The sequence below is a fragment of the Streptopelia decaocto genome, assembly GCF_964273445.1.
Source record: "Streptopelia decaocto genome assembly, chromosome: 26".
Classification (NCBI taxonomy): Eukaryota; Metazoa; Chordata; class Aves; order Columbiformes; family Columbidae; genus Streptopelia; species Streptopelia decaocto.
This window is the reverse complement of record NC_138681.1, coordinates 2,936,214-2,958,394: the sequence shown is the minus strand read 5'-3', so window position 1 is coordinate 2,958,394 and position 22,181 is coordinate 2,936,214. Positions and strand designations below refer to the sequence as shown.

At 50.4% G+C, this 22,181-nt stretch overlaps 3 protein-coding genes across 3 annotated transcripts in view; 1 reads left to right on the top strand and 2 right to left on the bottom strand.

The window, feature by feature from the left end:
• Positions 1-22,181, top strand: part of LOC309450358 (olfactory receptor 14A16-like) — a gene marked incomplete at its 3' end in the record, with an annotated part of 259,029 nt that overhangs the window by 172,138 nt on the left and 64,710 nt on the right. The window lies entirely within an intron of this gene.
• On the bottom strand, positions 9,209-10,141 carry LOC309450362 (olfactory receptor 14A16-like; the record flags this gene model as incomplete). Its single annotated transcript, XM_082073181.1, has 1 exon — positions 9,209-10,141. One exon carries the CDS (start codon positions 10,139-10,141, stop codon positions 9,209-9,211), a length of 933 nt encoding a protein of 310 aa, XP_081929307.1.
• LOC309450361 (olfactory receptor 14A16-like) lies at positions 14,354-15,286 on the bottom strand (the record flags this gene model as incomplete). The annotated part of the gene is made up of 1 exon (XM_082073180.1): positions 14,354-15,286. One exon carries the CDS (start codon positions 15,284-15,286, stop codon positions 14,354-14,356), a length of 933 nt encoding a protein of 310 aa, XP_081929306.1.

The window sequence follows — 22,181 nt, the reverse complement described above, 5'->3', positions numbered from 1 at the left end:
ACCTGAAGGTTTAGTTCTTCTTACAAAGATTCTCCCAAGAACATGCTCAAGAAAGTGACCCACAGATTAAACACCAGTGTACAGCTGAACAGTGTGTGTGTGCAGGGCTGGCACACAGCAGTGTCCTCTCACAGCCAGGCTCCTGCCAGAGACCTGCAGGACCAGCAGAGCAGGGGCTGGGCTGTGCCCATATGCACTGGACACCCCATCAAATCTGCCGCAATCATCATGGACTAATCCCTCACAGCCTTCATTTTAGCCCAGACCTCTCTCCCCAGTTCAGAGAGGTTCTTTGTCCTTACCTGAAAAGACACTGAATGAGTAGGTCAGATGTCCATGTGTGCATTGTACAGATGAGACGTGAGCGTGAACATCATGTATGTGAGGTGAGATGAACCGAAGTGAGCGCCAATGCTGTCAGATATTCTGGCGTGCCATTTTGCACCTGGGACACGTCAGACCTGTCTGTACATACAGACTGGGAGATGAGATGCTGAAGAGCAGCTCTGCAGAGAGGGATCTGAGGGTCTGGTCAACAGCAAGTTGAACATGACTCACCAGTGTCCCTGGAGCCAAGAGGGACCATGTCCTGTGTGCAGCCAGCACAGCACAGCCAGCCAGGCAGGGAGGGGATTGTCCTGCTCTGCTCTGCGCTGGGGCGGCCTCACCTGCAGCATTCACTGTGTGCAGGGCTGGGGACACAGGAGAAAAGGAGATAAAGCTACTGGAGAGTGCCCAGAAGAGGCTATGAAGTTGGTGAAGGGTTTGGAGGAAAAGCCGTATTAGGAGCAGCTGAAGTCCCTGGGTTTGTTCAGCCTGGAGAAGATGTGACAGGGCAGAGCTCATGGGGCTGCAGGTTCCTCAGAAGGGAGCAGGGCTGAGCTCTTGTCTCTGGTGACCAATGACAGAACCCAAGGGAACGGTATGAAGATGTGCCAGGGGTCAGACATGAGGAAAAGGTTCTTCCCCAGAGGTGCTGGACACTGAACAGGCTCCCCAGGGAGGTGTCACGGCCCCAACCTGACAGTGTTTAAGAAGAGACTGGACAACGTCCTCAGACACACGGGGTGACCTGTGGGGTGTCCTGTGTAAGGACAGGAGTTGGACTCCATGATCCGTGTGGGTCTCTTCCAGCTCAGAACATTGTATGATTCTATGAAGGCCTGTGGGACAGACAGCGTCCCGAGGTCATTTTACATTGGGAGGAACATCACATGGAAACTCAATGCAGCACTGGGTTGTGATTCCTTTAACCAATGTCCCCGTGTCCATTCCCCATAACGTGGGACATCTCAGATGAGTGCAGAGCAGGGTGACACACCACGGGGCTGAGGTGCCTCCCTCAGGAGGCCAGAGGGACACTGTGACTCCTGCCTCTGTGTGTAAAAGGAGCAGACTCTGTCTCTGAACATCCCTGGGTGCATAAGGAATCCATGAGGCCAGCTCAGACATGGATGCCTGACAGACATTTTTGTTCTTTTTGTAGTTGTTGTTGGGTTGGGTTGGTTTTCAAGTTTTGAGGGGAGTTCTCAGGTTTTCGGGCTGAGCTCCATGGTCTCACTATAAGCACCCAGTGCAAACCTCGAGAGGCCCCGTGTACCTGAGGTGTTTGCCTGGGACTGGCAGGTATCAGACCAGACTGACAGAGCCATGTTGCTTCCATCATTTACATCTGGTATTCATGACTTGTGCGCTTAATTAGAAAACTTTCCGGACTGTAGGTAAAGAGGCAGGTACATGAAGAGCACTGAGAAGAAGTAATAGAAGAATTATGCAGTTGATATCACAGACGTTTCCGTGTGTGACTCCAGGAACAAACCCCACTGGCCCAGGCAGATCAATCTCACCTGCTCCTGTTTGCTCCATCATCCTTACCCATGACTCTGGATTGTGGTCTCAAACATGCCAGAGCAATCAGAGAGGCTCTGAGGTCCTTGGAAAAGGCAGTTGTCAAACCTGTCTTCAAGAAGGGCAGGAATGAGAATTGTCAGAATTACAGGCTACTCAGCCCAGCTCCATCCCTGGGAAGGGAATGGGACAAGTCCTCCTGCAGCCATGTCCAGACACTTGGAAAACAAGGAAGGGATTGCTGAACCCAAATGGGCAGGGAAAGAAAGGCACGTTGCGCACATGAAATTTCACAAGGTGTCAGACATGGTTTCCCTTGGTGTCCTTATAATGCGATTGGTGCCCTCTGGGCTGAAGAAGTGGATGTTTGGTGGGAAGTTGGCTGGATGATGAAGCCCAAATGTCACCAGTGGTAAAAGTGCCCACAGAACCAGTTACCAGTGGGATCCCTCAGGGACCAGCACTTGGGCCAACACTGTTGAACGTCTCTATTCTCCCCCTGTATGATGTGACACAGTGAACCTTCAGCTCCTTAGTGGATGGTGCAAAGCTGGGCAGAGGCCTTGGACAACCTCACCTGGGTCACCCTGCCCTGAGCAGGACACTGAGACAAGATGATGTTCACACCTGAGTTGCTCTGTGATTCCAGGAATCTTTCCCTTGGAAACGTTTTGGAAGAAGGAAGAGGTGGAGGAACAAGAAAATAAAAATACAGGCAGAGGAGGAGACCTAAAAGGTGTCAAATAAACAGAGCAGTTCTGTGAAGAATGTTTCTCTGCTCAGACTGTTAGCAGGAAATCTATAACCAGCTCCCCAAACTCCTTGTTTCACTCATTGGCCCCTGGGATTTCCAGCACATTTCTTTACATCAGATTCTGCACTGAAGTTTGCACTGATTGTTACAGCTTCTTCGCAGGAATTGCTTCATGTTTCCTTAGAGAACTCAATGTAAACAGGCACCAGGGAATTTTTAATTAGAGGAAACAAAAAAGGAGAAAAAAAAAAAACCCACAATACAACTTAATGATGTTTCTCAGTTCTATGGTTAAATCAAGTAGTTTCCAGCGAGGTCCGTTGCCATAATTGAAGAGTTGCCTGTAGGGAGTACGAGAGCAACTGCTGAAAGACTTTACCTGCCTGAAGCTCAAAGCAGAGTGAGAGCTGAGAGGCTCTGAATGAGCCAAGAGTGAGAGGTGAAGAACCTCTGGGGAGCGATGGAAAGTGCAAATGTCCAGCCAGGCTTCTGAAGAGATGAGTTCAGACACGGTGAGCTGGGCAAGGACAGGGGGAAACTCCTGGATGTCCAGGGGATTAAATACACGTAGTGATAGACAGAGTTCTGGCACTGCAAGCACAGGGAAAGGCCAACGGTTCATCTCCCACAGTCCATACACATTCTGAAAATTCATATTTTGGAAGGATAGAAATTCCACAGACATTTTACTGGAAATACTGAATTATTTCATCTGATGAAAAAAAGAGTGTGGGGTTTTTTGTTCTTTTTTTTTTGTTGTTGGTGGTGGTTGGTTTTTAAGTTTTATGGAGAATTCTCAGGTTTTTGGGCTGAGCTCCATGGTCTCACTATAAGCACCCAGTGCAAACCTCCAGAGGCCCCGTGTACCCGAGGTGTTTGCCTGGGACGGGCAGGTATCAGACCAGACTGATAGAGCGATGGTGCTTTCATCATTTACAATTAGTATTCAACACTTGTGCATCTAATTAGATAAGTTTCAGGACTGTAGGTGAAGAGCCAGATATGTGAAGAGCACTTAGAAGATGTGATAGAAGAATATTCCAGTTGATAATAGAGAATCATTCATTTGGAAGAGACCCTCAGGACCATTGAGTCCAACCACAACCTAAATCTAGAACTAAACCGTGCCCCTAAGAACCTCTTCTAAATGCCTTTAAAACACCTACAGAGATGGTGACTCCACCACTGCCATGGACAGCGTGTTCCACCACATGACAACGCTTTCCAGGAAGAATTGTTTTCCTAATATTCAATCTAAACGTCCCCTGGCACAACTTGGGGCCATTTCCTCTTGTCCCATCACTTGCTACTTGGGAGAAGAGACCAACCCCCTCCATGTTCAACCTCCTTTAGGCAGTTGTGGACAGCGAGAAGGTCTCCCCTCAGCCTCCTGTTCTCCAGGCTGAACCCACCAGTTCCCTCAGCCGCTCCTCATCACACTTGTGCTCCAGACACCAAGCCCACTCCGTTCCCTCCTCTGCACTCTCTCTGGTGCCTCAATGTCCTTCTGATGATTAAGGGCCCAAACCTGAACACAGGATTTAAGATGCGACCTCATCAGCGCTGAGAGCAGTGGCACAATCACGCTAGTCCTGCTGGCCACACCATTCCTGATACAAGTCAGGATGCTGGTGGTCTCTTTGGCCACGTGGGCACACACAGCTCATGTTCAGCTGCTGTCGATCAACACCCCCTGGTCCCTTTCCACCAGGCAATTTTCCAGCCACTCTTCCCTGAGCCTGAGGTTGTTGTGACCCAAGTGCAGTACCCGGCACTTGGTCTGGTCGAACCTCATACAAATGGCCTGAGCCCAATGGTCCAGCGGGTCCAGATCCCTCTGCATGGCCTTCCCACCCTCCAGCAGACCAACACTCCCACCCAGCTTGGTGTCATCTGCAAACTTACTGAGGGTGCACTCGATCCCCTCATCGACATCACTGATAAAGCTTAAATAGAACTGAGTCAAATACTGAGCCCTGGGGACACCACTTGTGACTGGACGCCAACTGGATTTGGCTCTGTTCACCACAATTCTTTTGGTCCAGCCCGCCATCGCACATACACCCATCCCACGAGCTGCAGCTTCTCCAGGAGATGCTGTGGGACACGGTGTCACAGGCTTTACTGCAGTCTAAGGACACAACATCCACAGCCCGTGTGGCGGATTCACTCCCCACGACAGACTTTCCCTCCTCTGCTCAGCCGGTCACCTTGTCACAGAAGGAGATCAGGCTGGTCAAGCAGGACCTGCCTTTCATCCAGCCATGCTGATTGGGCACCATTGCTCGTCTGGTGTGTGTGACCTCACAGTCCTTTCCCAGCCATGTTCCTGCTGTTGGCCAATCCCCTGCAGAGGCAGAAGTGACCTCACAGTCCCCTCCACAGCCATTGGTTCCTACTGGACTATGAGTTCCTGAGACACAAGTGACCACACGACATCGTACCCACCATCACCCTCCTTGTGGTCCAGTGTGTGAGCAGATCAAACTGAGCTGCTTTCATCAAATGTATCTGATAGATTCCTATCAAGGGTTTGAGTGCAGAAACGTTCCTCAGAGGAGCTGCTGTATTTACTCTGGGGCATTTTACATCTCTGCTTCTGCCTCTGTTTTTTTATTCATCTTCCTCTGTCTACTCTGACGTGAAAGAGCTCTCCAAGGAAAAGATTCATGGAATCCTACAATAACACAGGTTGGAAGAGACCCCTGAACACCATCTCTGTCCCATTGACCTTTATGGCACCCCAAGGAACATCTGATGGCATTTGTGCTCCCTTGGGTTCATCTCACCACATGCACACAGTGGACATGCACATGATGTCTATGTTTACATCTCATCTATAAAATGAAAACATGGATTTTGACCTAGTATTTCATAGAATCATAGAATGTCCTGAGTTGGAAGGACCCACCAGGATCATGGAGTCCAACTGCTGTCCCTGCACAGGACACCCCACAGGTCACCCCGTGTGTCTGAGGACGGTGTCCAGTCTCTTCTTGAACACTGTCAGGTTGGGGCTGTGACACCTCCCTGGGAGCCTGTTCAGTGTCCAGCACCTCTGGGTGAAGACCCTCTTTCTCATGTGCAACAGACCCTCCCCTGGCACATCTTCCTGCCATTCCCTTGGGTTCTGTCATTGGTCACCAGAGAGAAGAGATCAAAAACTTCCCTTCCTTCTCCCCTTGTGAGGAAGCTGTAGTCACCATGAGGTCTCCTTTGAGTCTTCTCTTCAGTTCTGATGCTGAGAAACCCCTTGGTTTTCTTTCTGAAGCAGAAAGGAGGAGCCATGAGCTCCAGTCAATGAGAAAGGGGGATCCTGTCCCTCACACACGGCTCAGGGCTCTTCCTGGGACCGTGGGATGTGGGTGTGCAAGGCCCAGGGAAGGACAACACTGGGACAACAACTTCCAGCTTCTCCATGGGGCTGCAAGGAGGCACCGAGGCCCCAGTGCCATGAGGACAACATGTCTTCTCCTGGGCCTCAGTGTTAGAGACAACTGCCATGGCCAAGGGGACACAGACCTGGGTTCTGTGGGTCCCTTCCAGCCTTACAGCGCCCTTTGCCATCTCCACCACAGGCTGTTCTACACGGTGCTACCCCTGCCCCTCTTCCCCTGCAGGCTGCAGACACCCATCTCGCTTCCCCACCTGCTCTCCCCCCAGCATTTCTGCACCTTCACTGCTGTGTCTGCACCCTCACTGGCTGCTCTTTGGCACACAAACCATGGGCTGATCCAGCTCCCTCTGGGTCACCTCTTGCCCCACAGCACTGCCCTTCCAGTGACATTTCTCCCTCCTGATATCCAGTCCTCACCTTCCAAGCTGTACTTTCTGACATTTTTTTGTCTTTCCTGGCTCTCCTCACTACCAAGGGAAGCTCAGCCACCTCAGAAACTGCTCTTCATGCAGAGAATCCCATCATCGGGCTTCTTGTGTTTTTTTACCTGACCAGAGAAAAGTCACCTCCCCATGATCTTCTAAATCCCAGGACTGCCACTGGCCTTTCAGCTTCTCTGACAGACACGGCCATGTCCCTGCTGCTGTCCCGTCATGTTCTCAGGTGGGATGGACATGACAACCCATCTCCAAGGCCTCTTCCTGGGTAGGGCCTGTGGGTACCTTGGCAGAGGTTCTTTCCCAGCCATGTCCCTGCTGCTGGGCTGTCACCTCCAGACACAGAACTGACCTCGCTGTCCCTTCACAGCCACAGGATTCTGACTGGATTGTGAGTGTCTGAGACACAACTGACCTCCTGATACCACACACACCCATCCCCCTCCTTAGCACCCAGGACCTGACTGGAGTGAAGCATGTTTTACACACTCCTACACCTGCCCCTCTTTCCCACAGGCTGTAGACACCCATCTCGCTTCCTCACCTTGTTCAAATTTGTCAAATATATTTTCTACTAACACTGTGAGTGAAAAGCGCTCCTCACTGGAACTCCTGTACTTCCGTTAACACCTTCCATATCTCTTCTTCTGCCTTATCTTTTTTTTTTTTTTTTTCCTATTCTTCCACCTATTCTCTCTCCTGAAACCTCTCCAAGGCAAAAATTCTGTCAAATCACAGAATAACTCAGGTTTGCAGAGAGCCCTTGTCTCACTCATCTTGTCTCACTCTCCTGCTCAGGGTGAACCAGGTGAGGCTGCTCAAGGCCTCCACCCAGGTTTGTATCATCCTCGAGGCACTTAAAGTGCTGTCTCTTATATCTTGGAAAGGGAGAATAAAGACGTTCAACAGTGTTGTCCAAGTGCTGGTCACTGAGGGATGACACCAGTAACTGGCTGCATGGAGGACTTTGTACTACTGATGACATTTGTGCCGGATGGTTCAGCCAACTTCCCACCCAGCACCCGCTTCTTGAGCCCCATCAGCACCACTCTGGCCAGAAGGAGACCATGTCTGAGCCTTGCAAACGCCCTGTACACAACATGCCTTTCTTTCCCCTGTCCATTTGGGTTCAGCAATCCCTTCCTTGTCCTTCAAATTCCTGGAAATGGCTGCAGGAGGACGTGTCCCATCCCCTTCCCAGGGAGGGAGGAAGGGTGGTCAGCCTGTAGTTATCCCAGTTCCTATTCCCGCTCTTCTTGAAGATGGGTTTGAGGTCTGGGTTTTCTAAGGCCCCCAGAACTTCTCTGGTTTCTATGGCACTTCTGAGATCACAATCTGGAATCACAAGAAAGGGTGACAGAGCAGACTGGAGCACTTGAAATGATCCTGTCCAAGGCAGCTGAGATGAATCTCACTGATCCAGTGGGGTTTGTTCCTGGAGTCACACACAGAAATGTCAGGTTCTGTCAGGCATCCATATCTGAGTTGGTCTCAGGACTCCTTGTTCACCCAGGGATGCTCAGAGACAGAGTCTGTCCCTTTTACACACAGAGGCAGGAGTCACAGTGTCCCTCTGGCCTCCTGTTGCCGCTCCCAAAGGATGGGAGACACCTCAGCCCTGCGCTGTGTCACCTGCTCTGCACTCATCTGACATGTCCCATGTCATGAGGAATGGACACAGGGAGCTCAGTTCAAGGAAGCACAACCCAGTGCAGCATTCAGGTGATTTCCCACAGGTTGTTCCTCCCAATGTGAACTGATCTCAGGACCTCATCTTTGCCACAGGCCTTCACGGAATGGAAAGGAATAGTTGATGGTGTTTGTGCTCACTCAGGTTCATGTCACCTCACATACATGATGTGCGTGCTCACATCTCATCTGTACAAGGCAAACATGGACTGCTGAACTATTCATTGAGTGTCCATCCATGGAGAGAAAACAGCCTCTGTGGGTGAGAAGCCAGTGCTGGAAATGGTGGTTGTGAGGGGCCAGTCCCTGGTGATTGACCTGGGGCTCCTTCCATGGGGTGTCCAGTGCACAGGGGCACAGCCCAGCCCCTGCTCTGCTGGTCCTGCAGGTCTCTGGCAGGAGCCTGGCTGTGAGAGGACACTGCTGTGTGCCAGCCCTGCACACACACGCTGTTCAGCTGCACACTGGGGTTTGAATCTGTGACCACTTTCTTGGGCATATTCTGAGAGAATTTTTTTAAGAAGAGCTAAACCTTCACACCCTGCCCATAGGAGATCACCTTTCTATCTGTAAAGGCTGTTCTGGGGCCAGCTCTGTCACAGCAGTGCCCATTGCCTGTCCCTGACTGTGCCCACAGTCTGACACACAGCAGGACGGTGACCAAGCTGCCAGAGCACTCAGGCCTTGCACCAACACCAGGGATGAGAAGGAGAGTGTGGAGTGGAACCAGAACAGCTCTGGGAGAACAAGCGCTGCTGCTCCCTGGCAGGGCTGACATGCCAGAGCTGTTTTCCCTTCCAAACACGCACAGGAACTGTCTCTGCAGCTTTAAAAACCCCTTGCAGGAAGGATATAGTGAAAAACAAGTTACTAAAGAGCCCTTCATTCTTTTTAGATACAAGGAGCGCACTGGTGCTCATTTAAGCAGCCAAAAGTTATAAAAGAAAAGCCAGCAGTGAATTAGAAAGGGGTTGACAACATCATCACAATAAGAAAACAACCAACAACACCAGAAAATCCAGTTGACAGGCTGGGCTTCTAATTAGCTACATTAAAACTCCTGTATAGAAGAAGATGGCCAGTTTATTGCTTCTGAAAACAGACGGATATGAGTTTGCACAGGGCATCCTTGAGCTCCTGGTTCCTCATGCTGTAGATGAGGGGATTCACTGTTGGAGGAACCAAAGAGTACAGAACAGACACCACCAGGTCCAGGGATGGAGAGGAGATGGATGAGGGTTTCAGGTTGGCAAATGTGCCAGTGCTGATGAACAGGGAGACCACGGCCAGGTGAGGGAGGCAGGTGGAAAAGGCTTTGTGCCGTCCCTGCTCAGAGGGGATCCTCAGCACGGCCCTCAAGATCTGCACATAGGACACCACAATGAACACAAAACACCCAAATGCTATACAGACACTAATCACAAGAAGCCCAAGTTCCCTGAGATAGGAGTGTGAGCAGGAGAGCTTGAGGATCTGGGGGGTTTCACAGAAGAACTGGCCCAGGGCATTGCCCTTGCACAGGGGCAGTGAAAATGTATTGGTTGTCAGCAGCAGAGCAGTGAGAAACCCAGTGGCCCAGGCAGCTGCTGCCATGTGGACACAAGCTCTGCTGCCCAGGAGGGTCCCGTAGTGCAGGGGTTTGCAGATGGCAACGTAGCGGTCATACGACATGATGGTGAGAAGGTAAAACTCTGCTGAAGCTAAAAAGGCAAACAGAAAGAGTTGTGTAGCACATCCTGTGTAGGAAATGACCCTGGTATCCCACAGAGAGTTGGCCATGGACTTGGGGACAATGGTGGAGATGGAGCCCAGGTCGAGGAGGGCGAGGTTGAGCAGGAAGAAGTACATGGGGGTGTGCAGGTGCTGGTCCCAGGCTATGGTGGTGATGATGAGGCCGTTGCCCAGGAGGGCAGCCAGGTAGATGCCCAGGAAGAGCCAGAAGTGCAAGAGCTGCAGCTCCCGTGTGTCTGTGAACGGCAGGAGGAGGAACTGGGTGACGGAGCTGCTGTTGGACATTTGCTGCCTCTGGGCATGGAGACCTGTTCACAGAGGCAAAGACAGTGTGCCTCATGCAAGACTGTTGTAGGCTTCCAAATCTCTTCTAATTCAGTTATGAATCTTTGAGGTTGATTAACCTTCAAAGGAAGTGTTTTCCCAGGATACATTAATAAAGAGAGGTATTCCTATTGTAAGAACCCCTTTATTTGAATTCTCTAGGTAATACACACAAAGTCAACAACTGGTCTTTTCAGCTATCTGCATGGTTTTCCAGATCATTATAAATGTACATTTTGGGTCCATGGAGTCTCCTGATTTAAAAGTGAACTTGCTATACTGTGTAACAGGCAAAGTTTTATGTAACTGTCATACATGTTTTAACAAATTTCTACAAAGAAAATAGACTAAGATTAGTGCTACAATGAATATTAACAAACCTCTTTGAATACGATCATATTATGTATAAGATTCTGTTTCAGTCCAAGTGCAGTTCAATATGTTTTTCTAAGTTTTAGTGTAAAAGGAGTGATTTTTTCTGATTTCTACCCAGTCTCTTTACTTTTCTTTAATCTAATGTGATGTTTCCCGGAATCGATTCCTTTATGTTTCACAGTGTTAGTTACCAACAGTCCCACACAGAGGCCTCTCCACTGCTCTTTCAGGGTTTGTCCTTTCAGGTCCAAGGACAGACTGGATCTCCAAGTCAGAAGGAAGGCACAGGCACAGCCAGTGCCACAGGTGGTTTCTTTTTCCCAAAGACAACATGTATTCAGTGAGCATTTGGTTCCCCAAAATATGCATTTGATTCATTTTTTCGGTCAAGTTTACTGAATAGAGTCTCCCATACAATATTTCAAAAGGGCTTACTTTTTCTCTTATTCTTTAAGTAATGTGAATTCTCAGTAAATTAATTAGCAATACATTTATACATTTTACATTAATTTCCTGTCACATTTAAGCTAATTGTCTTTTTATAGATTGCTTGATTCACACTTTTTTTCTACCTTTTCACTAGATTGATCCCATCTTGCCCCCAGAAGAGTAAAAATAGTCCATATTATGTCTGCTATAAAAAGGGGAACAGCCAATCAGTATGAATTTATTCAATAATTTCTTTACTACTTCTCTAGCTTTGTTGGTCTGGCATGGGAGAGCTTCAGGTCTGTGCTGGTTTGACTGAAAATGAGTTAACTTTCCTCATGCAGTTAGAAACCTTACTTCTTCATAGCTAGCATGGTCATTATTTGGATTTAGTTTGAGAACAAGAGAGAACAGCCCAGCACAGAGTTGATGGTTGCAATTGCTCTGGTCTGAGAGCCAAGGACACTCTGAGTGCTCTGCCCACAGGTGTGAGGCGTCGAGGAAGGGGGGAGGGACGGGGCAGAGCTTGACTGACATCCAGGCTGACCAATGAGAGTGTTCCATCCCATTAGCCTCACATTTCATCTTTAGGAGAGTTGGGATCTTCCAGTCTCTCTCTCTCAGCCTTTGGGCACTTCTTTTTCCCCTGTGAGTTCTTCCTTAGTTTTTTTATGGGAGCCAGGGGAATTCAGTTCGGGACGTTTGATTTGGCCTTTTGCTATTTTGGAGAGGCCTCTGTGCTTTTCTGCGTTTTTTCTCTCTTTGGGATCAGCTGTTGGGACCAGGGTGCTGCTTCCTGGGACTGGCTGTGTGCAGACAGAGTTTGTGAGGAATTGCATTGCGTAGCTTTTATCTCTATATTATATATATATTTACTAGCAGTGTATTCGTATTTTGTTATTTTATTAAACTGTGTTTATCTCAATCCAAGTTTCTTCTTTCCCTTTCGAGGGAAGGGGGTGAGTGAGTAGCTATCGTGGTTTTATTGCCAGCGCATTGAGTCTTTGCATTTTGGTTATTGATACTTTGGTGACCCAAGTGACACATGTGGAACTTGTCTGTCTTTCGGAGGGACACCAGCGCATTGGGCCTTCGCATTTTGGAAGCTTTGGTAGCTTGGGTAACTTTAAAAAAGGGAAAAAGAAAAGAAAAATAAAAAAGAAAAATAAGGAAGTTAGAGAAAAATGAGAAAACATTAAATAAAGGAGAAAAACAAGAAAAGAGTAATTTGATAAAGGTAGACTTAGTGATTTTGTTGTTTATGCCTTAGTAATTGTATTGTTGTTTGCGTCTTTAGTGATTTGTTGCTGTTGTTACTTGTGTCTTTGGTGATTTTCCAGTCCAATTCTTACGGTTCACCAATTGTCTGTTATTGTGATTGTGAAACAGGTAGTGGGTAATCGACAGGAGGGATTCGGAAGGAATCCCCTCCCCGCCCTGGGTTGTATTTTGTGACGTTGGAAAGAGATTGTTTGACTCCCTGGGGAACAGCAACCGGGGAGAATCTGTTTGAATTTTGTAATCAATGGAGGCCACTGTAAATGATATGAATATGCTGCACAGATCGAGGTGGGTATACTTTGTGATGTGTAGTATAGTAATGCATTACATGTAATATATCATAAGAAGTATATTTTAAATCATATATTGCCTATTGCATAATGCACATTACACAATAAATAAGGATACATAGGCATTATATTTATCCCCTTCAGATCCGTTTGTTTTGACCCTTGAACAGGATAATCAGGGAAAGAGATTGAAACACTGTTGTATAGGGCAGATATTGGCAGGGAATATACAGGGAACTTAGATCAAAATTGTCCCTTGGTTGATCCAGGGTGGGATCATAACATTCTTAAATCTAGTGACAGGCTGAATCGTTATTGACAGCGGATTTTATACAGGATTAGACACACTATACCTATAGCTATAAATATGCCAAAACTTTTTGAGATTAAACAGGGTTGTAAGGAATCTCCAACTGGGTTTTTAAAAGGTCTTAAAGAAATATCTAGTTACAACAAAGGATTGAAAAAAGGTATAATCAGGTAATAGCTATGCAATTACATACTGCTATGGCTATGCACTTATTAAACACGCAGGGGAGATGTGGCAGTGTGCTAAGATTGGACCTGTGAGAAACTGCGAGAGTCGACAGTGTGAGAACGAGTGCTAGTGGAAAAATACAAGCAGTAAGTACCGTATGCTATGTGAGACATCAAGGACAGAGGGACTGATACAGGATTGATACATCAAGGACGGAGGGATAGCTTAGGATAGACAAAAACTGGTTCTATGACAGTAACTTTGGTGGGAACACGAAATAGATCGCTTATGTAAAAACTCACTTGGCAAATCAGCAAATGCTTGAGCAAGAATCATAGCAAGTATAAATGCAAGCCTGAGTTTGTAATAAATGTCTCTCATTGCACCTTCCCGAGAGTCCGTGCCTCATTCACTGCACCCTCACTGGCTGTTTGTTGAGACACAAAGCCATGGGCTGATCCCGACTGCCTCTGGGTGACCTGCACCGCAGCACTGCCCTTCCACTGGCGTTTCTTCCTCCTGATATCCAGAATGCACCTCCCAAGTTGTCCTTTTCAGTTATTGTTTTTTTTCCCCTCTCCGGCCTCTTCCCACTACCATGGAAAGCTCGACTATCTGAGAAACTGCTCTGCAGGCAGGGACCCCAACCCATCAGACTTCTTGTGGTCTTTAGCCTGACCAGAGAGAAGTAACCTCACCATGAACTCCTTATGCACCCATGGATGTTGGGAGACAGAGTGTTTCCCTTGTACACACAGATGCAGGAGTCACTGTGTCTCTCTGACCTCCTGCTGCCACTCCAGGAGGCTGGGAGGCACCTCAGCCCTGCCATTTGTCACCCTACTCTGCACTTACATGAGATGCCCCATGGCATGAAGAATGGACACGGGATCTTCTGTTCCAGGAAGCACATCCCGGTGCTACATTCAGGTGGTTCCCCAAGGGATGTTACTCTCAACATGAAGTCACATCAAGACACTGTCTGTCCCACTGACCTTCATGGAACCCCAAGGAATAGCTGATAGTGTTTCTAGTCACGGGGGTTCATCACCCAGAAACACTTTATGGATTTGTTTACATCTCGTCTGTACAATGCAAACATAGATATCTGATCTACCCAGTAGTTCTGCTTCCAGGGAGGGACAAAGAACCTCTTCAAGCTGAAGTGAGAAGCCAGTGCTGGAAATGGTGGTTGTGAGAGGCCGGTCCATGATGATTGGCCTGCAGCAGGTTCTCTAGGTTGTCCAGTGGACATGGGCACAACCACTCAGTGAGAAAATGATTTAAGTTATATATGCTATGAAGAAGATTATGGGCAGTTTATTGCTTCATCAAACAGCCATTCATTAGTTGCCACGCTGAATCCTTGATCTCCTGGTTCCTCATGCTGTAGATGAGGGGGTTCACTGCTGGAGGCATCACTGAGTACAGAACTGACACCACCAGATCCAGGGATGGGGAGGAGATGGAGGGGGGCTTCAGGTGAGAAAATATGACAGTGCTGAGGAACAGGGAGACCACGGCCAGGTGAGGGAGGCAGGTGGAAAAGGCTTTGTGCCGTCCCTGCTCAGAGGGGATCCTCAGCACGGCCCTCAAGATCTGCACATAGGAGAAAATGATGAAAACAAAACAGTCGAATGCCACTGAGAAAGAAATCACAAGAACCCAGACTTCCCTGCGGTAGGTGTCTGAGCAGGAGAGCTTGAGGATCTGGGGGATTTCACAGAAGAACTGGCCCAGGGCATTGCCCTTGCACAGGGGCAGTGAAAATGTATTGGCCGTGTGCAGCAGAGCATTGAGAAACCCAGTGGCCCAGGCAGCTGCTGCCATGTGGACACAAGCTCTGCTGCCCAGGAGGGTCCCGTAGTGCAGGGGTTTGCAGATGGCAACGTAGCGGTCGTACGACATGACGGTGAGAAGGTAAAACTCTGCTGAAGCTAAAAAGACAAACAGAAAGAGTTGTGTGGCACATCCTGTGTAGGAAATGACCCTGGTGTCCCAGAGAGAGTTGGCCATGGACTTGGGGACAATGGTGGAGATGGAGCCCAGGTCGAGGAGGGCGAGGTTGAGCAGGAAGAAGTACATGGGGGTGTGCAGGTGCTGGTCCCAGGCTATGGTGGTGATGATGAGGCCGTTGCCCAGGAGGGCAGCCAGGTAGATGCCCAGGAAGAGCCACAAGTGCAAGAGCTGCAGCTCCCGTGTGTCTGTGAACGGCAGGAGGAGGAACTGGGTGATGGAGCTGCTGTTGGACATTGGCTGCCTGTGGGCATGAGGACCTGTCAAAGGAGGAAAAGATAGTGAAGGTTTAGATGAGACTTTTCTGGGAGAAACCAACGCCATTTCCCACAGACCCTCCGACCCCGTCACACAAAGAGACACTTTTGTTCTTCCAGGAGAACGTCCTTGCTGGAACCCTCGTCGGTGCTTGATGAGTGTGCAATGAAGAGCAGGGTCTCTGACCAGGGGCTCCTGAGGAGTCAGCCTGACCCTGTGTGATCGGGTGGGCAGGGGCCAGTCCTGGGGTTCAGCTTTGTCAGCTGGAACCGCTCCTGGTGCAGAAGGGACTGTCAGCATCTCTACCCCCAGGCCTGAGAAACTGAGTTGGAGAGGTTTGGTGTTTCTACAGCTCCTTCTCCCCTCCCAGCTGGGGAGTGTTGTTGGGTGTCAGAAACCCTCAGCATTTCTGCTGCACTCAGGGAGAACAGAACGAGTCTTGCGAGACCAGAGGGTGCCTGTGGGTCAGTGCAGAGTGAGGGCAGCTGCTCTGTCCCTCTGTCCTGCTCCAGCTGCCCTGGGCTGGCACCTTTCTGAGATGGAGGCTGATCACACTCCCATGTTACCCTGAAAAGCCACCAGGCACGGCTGAGAGCAGAGGGATCCACCCCAGACCATGATGTCTCACCCTTTCCTAAGGTCTCAGCACCCAACATTTAGCCCCGGACACACACGGCTCATTCCCCAGCCCCACAGACTGCATTGCCCACAGCCCACAGGTCAGAGCAAAGCCGGGACACGTGTGCCCATGGACACACCTGCAGGAAAGGACCCACAAGATCAGGCTGTGACTCTGCAGCGGAAACTGCCATCCCCAGAGAGCCTGACAGCAAGAACAAGATCCCAACAGCAGGGACCCAGAGCAGGGGAGCAAGAAGGACAATGCGGTGAGGGTGGGTGTGAGAGAGGCCAGGGCAGAGGCAGCCGGGCACTCAGACAGCGTCACCCTTCCCCAGCTGTGCAGCCACCTCCCAGACACAACACTGCCGGGCAGCTGCTCTCAGCCCCTGTGCTCTGCAGAGGAACTGGAGCTCTGGCTGCACAGGAGCTGCTTCATGCCTTGGAGCCCCCGGCCCTGAGGGCAGAGGCTTTGCTGGGTGGGACAGGAGGCCAGGGGGCTGCTCACAGGAGGGATCTGACCTGCAGGGGGTCACAGGGACTTTTCTCTCTTCTCCCTCCCATAACAATTCCGGGTTTGGTTTCCTCTCATTTCTGATCATTTCCCTGCTGCCTGGAGATTCTCCCCTGGGAGGTGTTTCCCTGTCCATGTCTGTTCCCTGTCAGTGCTCACAGACCATCCCACCCTCTGTGCCCCCCCCTGGCCCTACAGATCCTGCCTGTTCACAGGGCACTGCCTGGGGGCATCTTCCTGTCTGCAGGCTGGAAAACAGGACAGGTCAGACTAAGGCTGACGGGTCCAGCCAAGGTGATGCAGGTGCTGTGCACAGGCAGAGGGGTGGGGAAGGGATGTCATGAGCCTTCTGGCAGATGTACTGATCACTCACAGTTGCAGTTCAGGAGTCTCAGTGACTTGTTTGAGCATGAGAGCTCATTTTCATTTTATCCTTTCCTGCACCCCCCGCCCCTTGGGAGAGGAAACTGAAAAGATAGGCTCAGGAAAGCTCCTTATCTGCCTGCTAATCCTTGCATTGATCTTGTCATTGGGACATCACCTTAGAAAAATCCTGGGGGTGATCTGGAGCTGTGAGCAGCCCTGACCCACACAGCACCCTCTCCACTGCAGAAGCACCTTTCCTGCCCTTATCGGGGATGCTCCTTCCCCCCACAGCTTGTCCCCACAGCACCGTGGGGATCTCCCCCAGACAGGGACCCTGCTCTGCAGGACAGCCCTGACACCCCTGGGTGCTCCCCCTGCAGTCACCCTCAGCAGAAGTTGTCGTCATTCCCTGTCCCTCTGACAGTGCAGCAGGGAAGCCCTGCTCTGGAGTGTGTTCTTCTCCTCTACAACAGAGATACTGTGACAGAGACCTGACAGATCCTGTAAATTGTGGGATGTACCAACTTACGGTCTCCTTACAAGAAATGCAGCTGCATTGTCCTACAGACAGAGACTTACCATGTTAGCACTGTGAAGAGTTGTCTCATTGAATCCTCAGCAACCAGCCACCCCACTTTGCCTTTAATCTCTCTGTGCCTGGCTCCTGTGCCCTCGGTGCTGCAGGCAGAGCCCTCAGCCCTGCTGCGTGTGCAGAGGAGCTGCTCCTGGGCTGAGCTGTCTCTCTGCAGCGCTGCCGCTGCCATGAGCTCCCTGTGTCCCAGGAGCCCAGCCCAGCTCAGCAGCACAGGAGCAGCACAAGGTGCTTTAATGACCCCTCTGGTGGGTTTGGTGCTGAGTCCATGGACCTCAGACCCTGGAGGAAGGTGATGAAACTTCTCAAGAAGTCAAAGTCAGATTCAAACTCCAAAGTTTCTTGTACTGTTAATGGGTCCCACTGAGGGAACCTACTGAGAAACAATATCCAGGTTCGGTTAGAGAAGAAAACTGGAGGTCAGAAAAAGCACAGTAAAGGTGGCTCTGATGCTGAGTAAACCTGGTTGTGTTTCTTTAACCAAAAGGCAAGCCCTGCCCCCCAGCCCTGAGAAGTCAGATCCTGTCCCTCCCACGTTGCCCAGGGCCCTTCCTGGGCCACTGTGATGTGGGGCTGTGCAAGGCCAAGGGCAGGACTATGGTCCCACACCTCCCAGGTTCCTGGCTGGGGACAAGGAGCCATGAGGCCCCTGTGCTGCAAGGACAAGGTGTCTCCTCACAGGCATCAGAGGTGCAGACAACAACCACAGCCAAGGGGAGAAGGAGCTCATGTCTGGTGGGGCTTTCAGCCTCTTTACATCCCGTGATCATCTCCACGACAGCCTGTCCTGTGCTGTCCATCCCCTGCACCTCTGTCCCTGCAGGCTGGACACATCCCCCCTGCTGCCCCACCTTGCTCCTGTCTGAGCATCTTCCTTCCTTTGCTGAGCTCTCTCCATCCTCCCCAGCTGGTCCTTGAAGCACAAAGCCTTGGGCTGATGCAGACTCCCTGTGCTGACCTGCTCCCCCACAGCACTGCCCTTCCATCACATTCCTTTCTGCTCATGTCCAGCCTGGACCTCCCCAGCTGCACTTTGGGCCATTATTTCTTTCTCAAGCTCTTTCCCACTATGCAGAAACCTCCACCACCTCTGAAACCACCCTTCAAGCGCTCTCAGGCTACTCCTGCACTGCTGCAGCCTCCCCAGCGCTGCTGGGCCAAAGCTGCCCAGGTCCCTCAGCACCCCACACCATGTGCACAAGGTGCTGAACCTGCCTTGGCACAGCCCTGCACTCTCCAGTTCCTCCCTGCTGCTCCAGACTGGGAAGCCGCACACTGGCACACACCCGTGTGTGTGGGTCACACCAGTGCTGAACCGACTGGGATGAGAACTGCAGGTGTCTGGGTCCCCACGCTCCTCCTCATGCAGCCCCGTGTGCAGCTGCCTTGTTCATGGTGAGCGTGCACCACGGGCTGGGGTGGGGACCTTGGAGTGCCCAGGCCCTTCTCCTCAGAGTCACTGCTCAGCGTGTCAGGTCCTGCTCTGTCCTGATCCATGGGGTTCTTCTCCTGCCCCAATACAGAACTGGTCACTGACTCACTGTCTCACTGGTCATGACGAGGAATTAGATGAGGTCTCCTTCAGACAAATGAAAGAAGCCTCATGTTTCCAGGCCATGTCCTCATGGCAGACCTGAGATATCCCAATATCTGCAAGGAACCAGCCATCCAGGAGGGTTTGGAACCCATTGACAACACCTTCCTGACACGGGTGACTGAGGAGTCAGTGGGGTGAGGTGCCCTGTGGGACTTCACACTTACAAACCAGAAAGAGTTGGTCAGGATGGCACAGTCAGGGATGGGAAAGTGGAGCTGAGGCTCCTGGGAGATGAGAACAAGGCCAAGAGCAGGATTTCAGGAGAGCAGGATTTGGCTGCTGAGGGACCTGCTTGGGTCCTGTGGGACATGACCTTGGTGTCTGCAGAGCTTTTCTCTCCCATCTCCTCCCTCCTCTCTCCCACCTGCTGTTGTGCAGCGTTTTTTACCCTTTCTCAAATACAATATCCCAGAGGTGCTGCCGACATCACTGAGTGGCTCAGATTGGGCAAGGAGTGGGTCCATCTTGGAGCAGCTGAAATCGGCTCTGACTGACATCGGGCAAACTCCTGTTGTCTTCTCAGAGAGGTGACAACTGTAGCACACCCACACTCACCCCCAGTTTCAAGACTTTGCCATGTAAGCCCAGTACAAGGTGACAATGTTTTATTTCTTGCACGCTACTTGATCATAAAGAAGAAATGGAAAAGATCTTCTGTGGGCAACTGAAGGAAGTCACCAGTCAATGAGCAGGTTCCTATTGGGAACTGTAATTGCCCTGGCATTCATTAACCATTCAAAGTGGCAAGTGCCAACACTCCAGAGGATCTTGGGCCAACTGCTTAACATGGCTGCCTGATGGGCCAACACGTTTGATGTTCACCTGGATCTGGAACTGGGAAAAAAGGAAGAGCTGGTGAGGGATGTGAACGTCAGTGTCCACCTTGGCTGTTGTGACCAGGACACAGTGGGGTCCCAGGCACCAGAGGGGAGGGAGGAAGGCCAGCAGCAGAGCACAGGCTGGTGGGCTCCAGAGGAGAAGACTTGGACATACTGGGGGATGGTAGACAAGGTGGTGACATGGAAGTAGATCTGAGGGGTAAAGGAGCTCAGGAAATATGATAGTCATTACAGGACAGGCTGCTCCAAGCACAAGAATGATCTCTCCAGGTACCCATGAACAGAAGCATTTATCATGTGAGGCCACTCATCTGAACTGATGGAGCTGCAGGGCACAAAGGCAGCACACAGGAGGTGGGAGCAGGGGAAGCTGCAAAGGAGGAATTTAGAAACCTTGTCCATGGATGTGGGGATGATGCCAAAGCTGCCCTGGAATTGATACCTGCACGGGAAGGGCAGCAAGATGAGCTGACAGAGCTTCACTTGCAGTAAGAGAATAGACAGGGTGAACGTGGGCCTGCTGCTGAACTGCATAAGAGTAGAATCAGACAGGACTGAGGTTCTTCACGGCTTCTTTGCCTCCATCTCCACCAGCAAGGTCTCCTGGGACTTTGTTCCTGAAGGCAGGAGTCTGGAGAACACCCAGCAGTGGATGGGGCTCAAGTCAGGGGTGACCTGAGCAAACTCAGACACCATTACAGAACAGGAGATGGGTCACTTGACCAGCTCCTGAACACAAGTATCACTGTGCTGTGACACCTGAGATTGCCAGGGACACCCACCTCTTGGTCCAGAGGAGTGTGACTCCTCTTGAGGTGTCCTTGCCTGTCTCCTCACTCACATGGTGATTCAGGCACCCACTTTTCTGACATATTCAGTCTTTATCAGGAGATGCAACACATCAATATGGACTGGAGGCTGCTGATACCACCTGTTTTGGAAAGAGAGGGAAGGACAAGTAGGTAAGTAAATAGAAGAAATTTGGCTTTATTGCTATTTATTATTGAAATGTTCCCTGTTTGGCTATTGCTAAAATCATACACACCAGACTTGAGGCTTTTAGGAAAATGCAGTACAGAGCCTTGGCTTTTAAGAGCATTTTCGATGATAATGAGCCCTCTGGTGCCATGAGCCTGAACTGCAGCTACTGAGAGAATGAACAAACCTCTAATGAAGTGAAAGGCAGAAGCAAACCCCAAGTTTCTGAGGGTGTTTGGACCCCATGAAGGGCCATCACTGACACAGCTGTGAAGGAAACAACCAGTGCAGGTCCCTGTCCCTGGAGGCTGGTGAAGGAAAGACTTGGAGACGCTGGTTCCAGGTGGTGAGGGCCATGTGGAGGTGGCTCTGATGCCATGTCAGCCCTTGATGCTTGTTCATCACCAGAATGGCTGAGCCCTGACCCCTGGGACCTGGTAGATTTTTCTCAATTGTTTTCAAGGCTTTTCCTGTGGTCACTGTGAGTGTTTTGTGTTTTGGGGTGGTGTTTATGTCAACTGCTGTTACTTTAAATGAAAGACTCTGTTTTTCTGTGGAGTTGGAAATGCCTGTGAGTTCCTCATAACTCATCCAGCTTCTTTCATACACCTGGCAATGGTCACCAATCGCCTCAATGTCCTAGTCCTGAACCTGCTTGAATCCCCTATTTGGATCCATACCCATCGCTCCAGGAGGTTCATGGATCCACCAGGCTCATGGATGATTCCTGAGGACCATCCACGTGTGGGCAGTGTAAGAGAGGAGCAGAGCAGGGTCAGCTCATGGGCCATGACTGAGCACAGCCACCCCAGCAGCAGCCGTTCCCCATCTCCCAGGCACAGCCATGCCCACAGCATGCAAATGGCACTGCCATACATGATTAGCCCAAGAGAGGCCTTTCTTCCTTCCATATTGCCAGGAAAATCTTCCTCCTGTTCCTCCTCCACCTGCAGACATCAACTGCTTTCCATTTCTGGGCTCAGACATGGCTGGAAGGGTTCACTGAAGCCATCAGCCATCTCATTGCTTCTCCCTGACATGCCCTGACCCTCTCCCACACCTACAATGGCCTCCCGCTCTTCAGAAGAGGCCTTGAGCTTCTTGGTTCTTCCTGGTGCTTATTATGAACTTCCTCGCTCTCTCCAGAGTTCACGGTGAGCTTTCTTGTCCATAACAGCCCTTTATGGCCATGTCTCACTAAATGGTTGTGTTTTTGTGATTATTTGTGCAGAAAGGGCAGTCACAGGACAGCACCCAATATGTCAAAACTGATGCCGAGTGAAATGCCGTAAAGCCCTGATGAGTTCCCCTGTGTCTGTGTCTCTCCGGGAAGGAGTCTGTCCCGAGAAGGGGATCCAGCTCCTGCCACT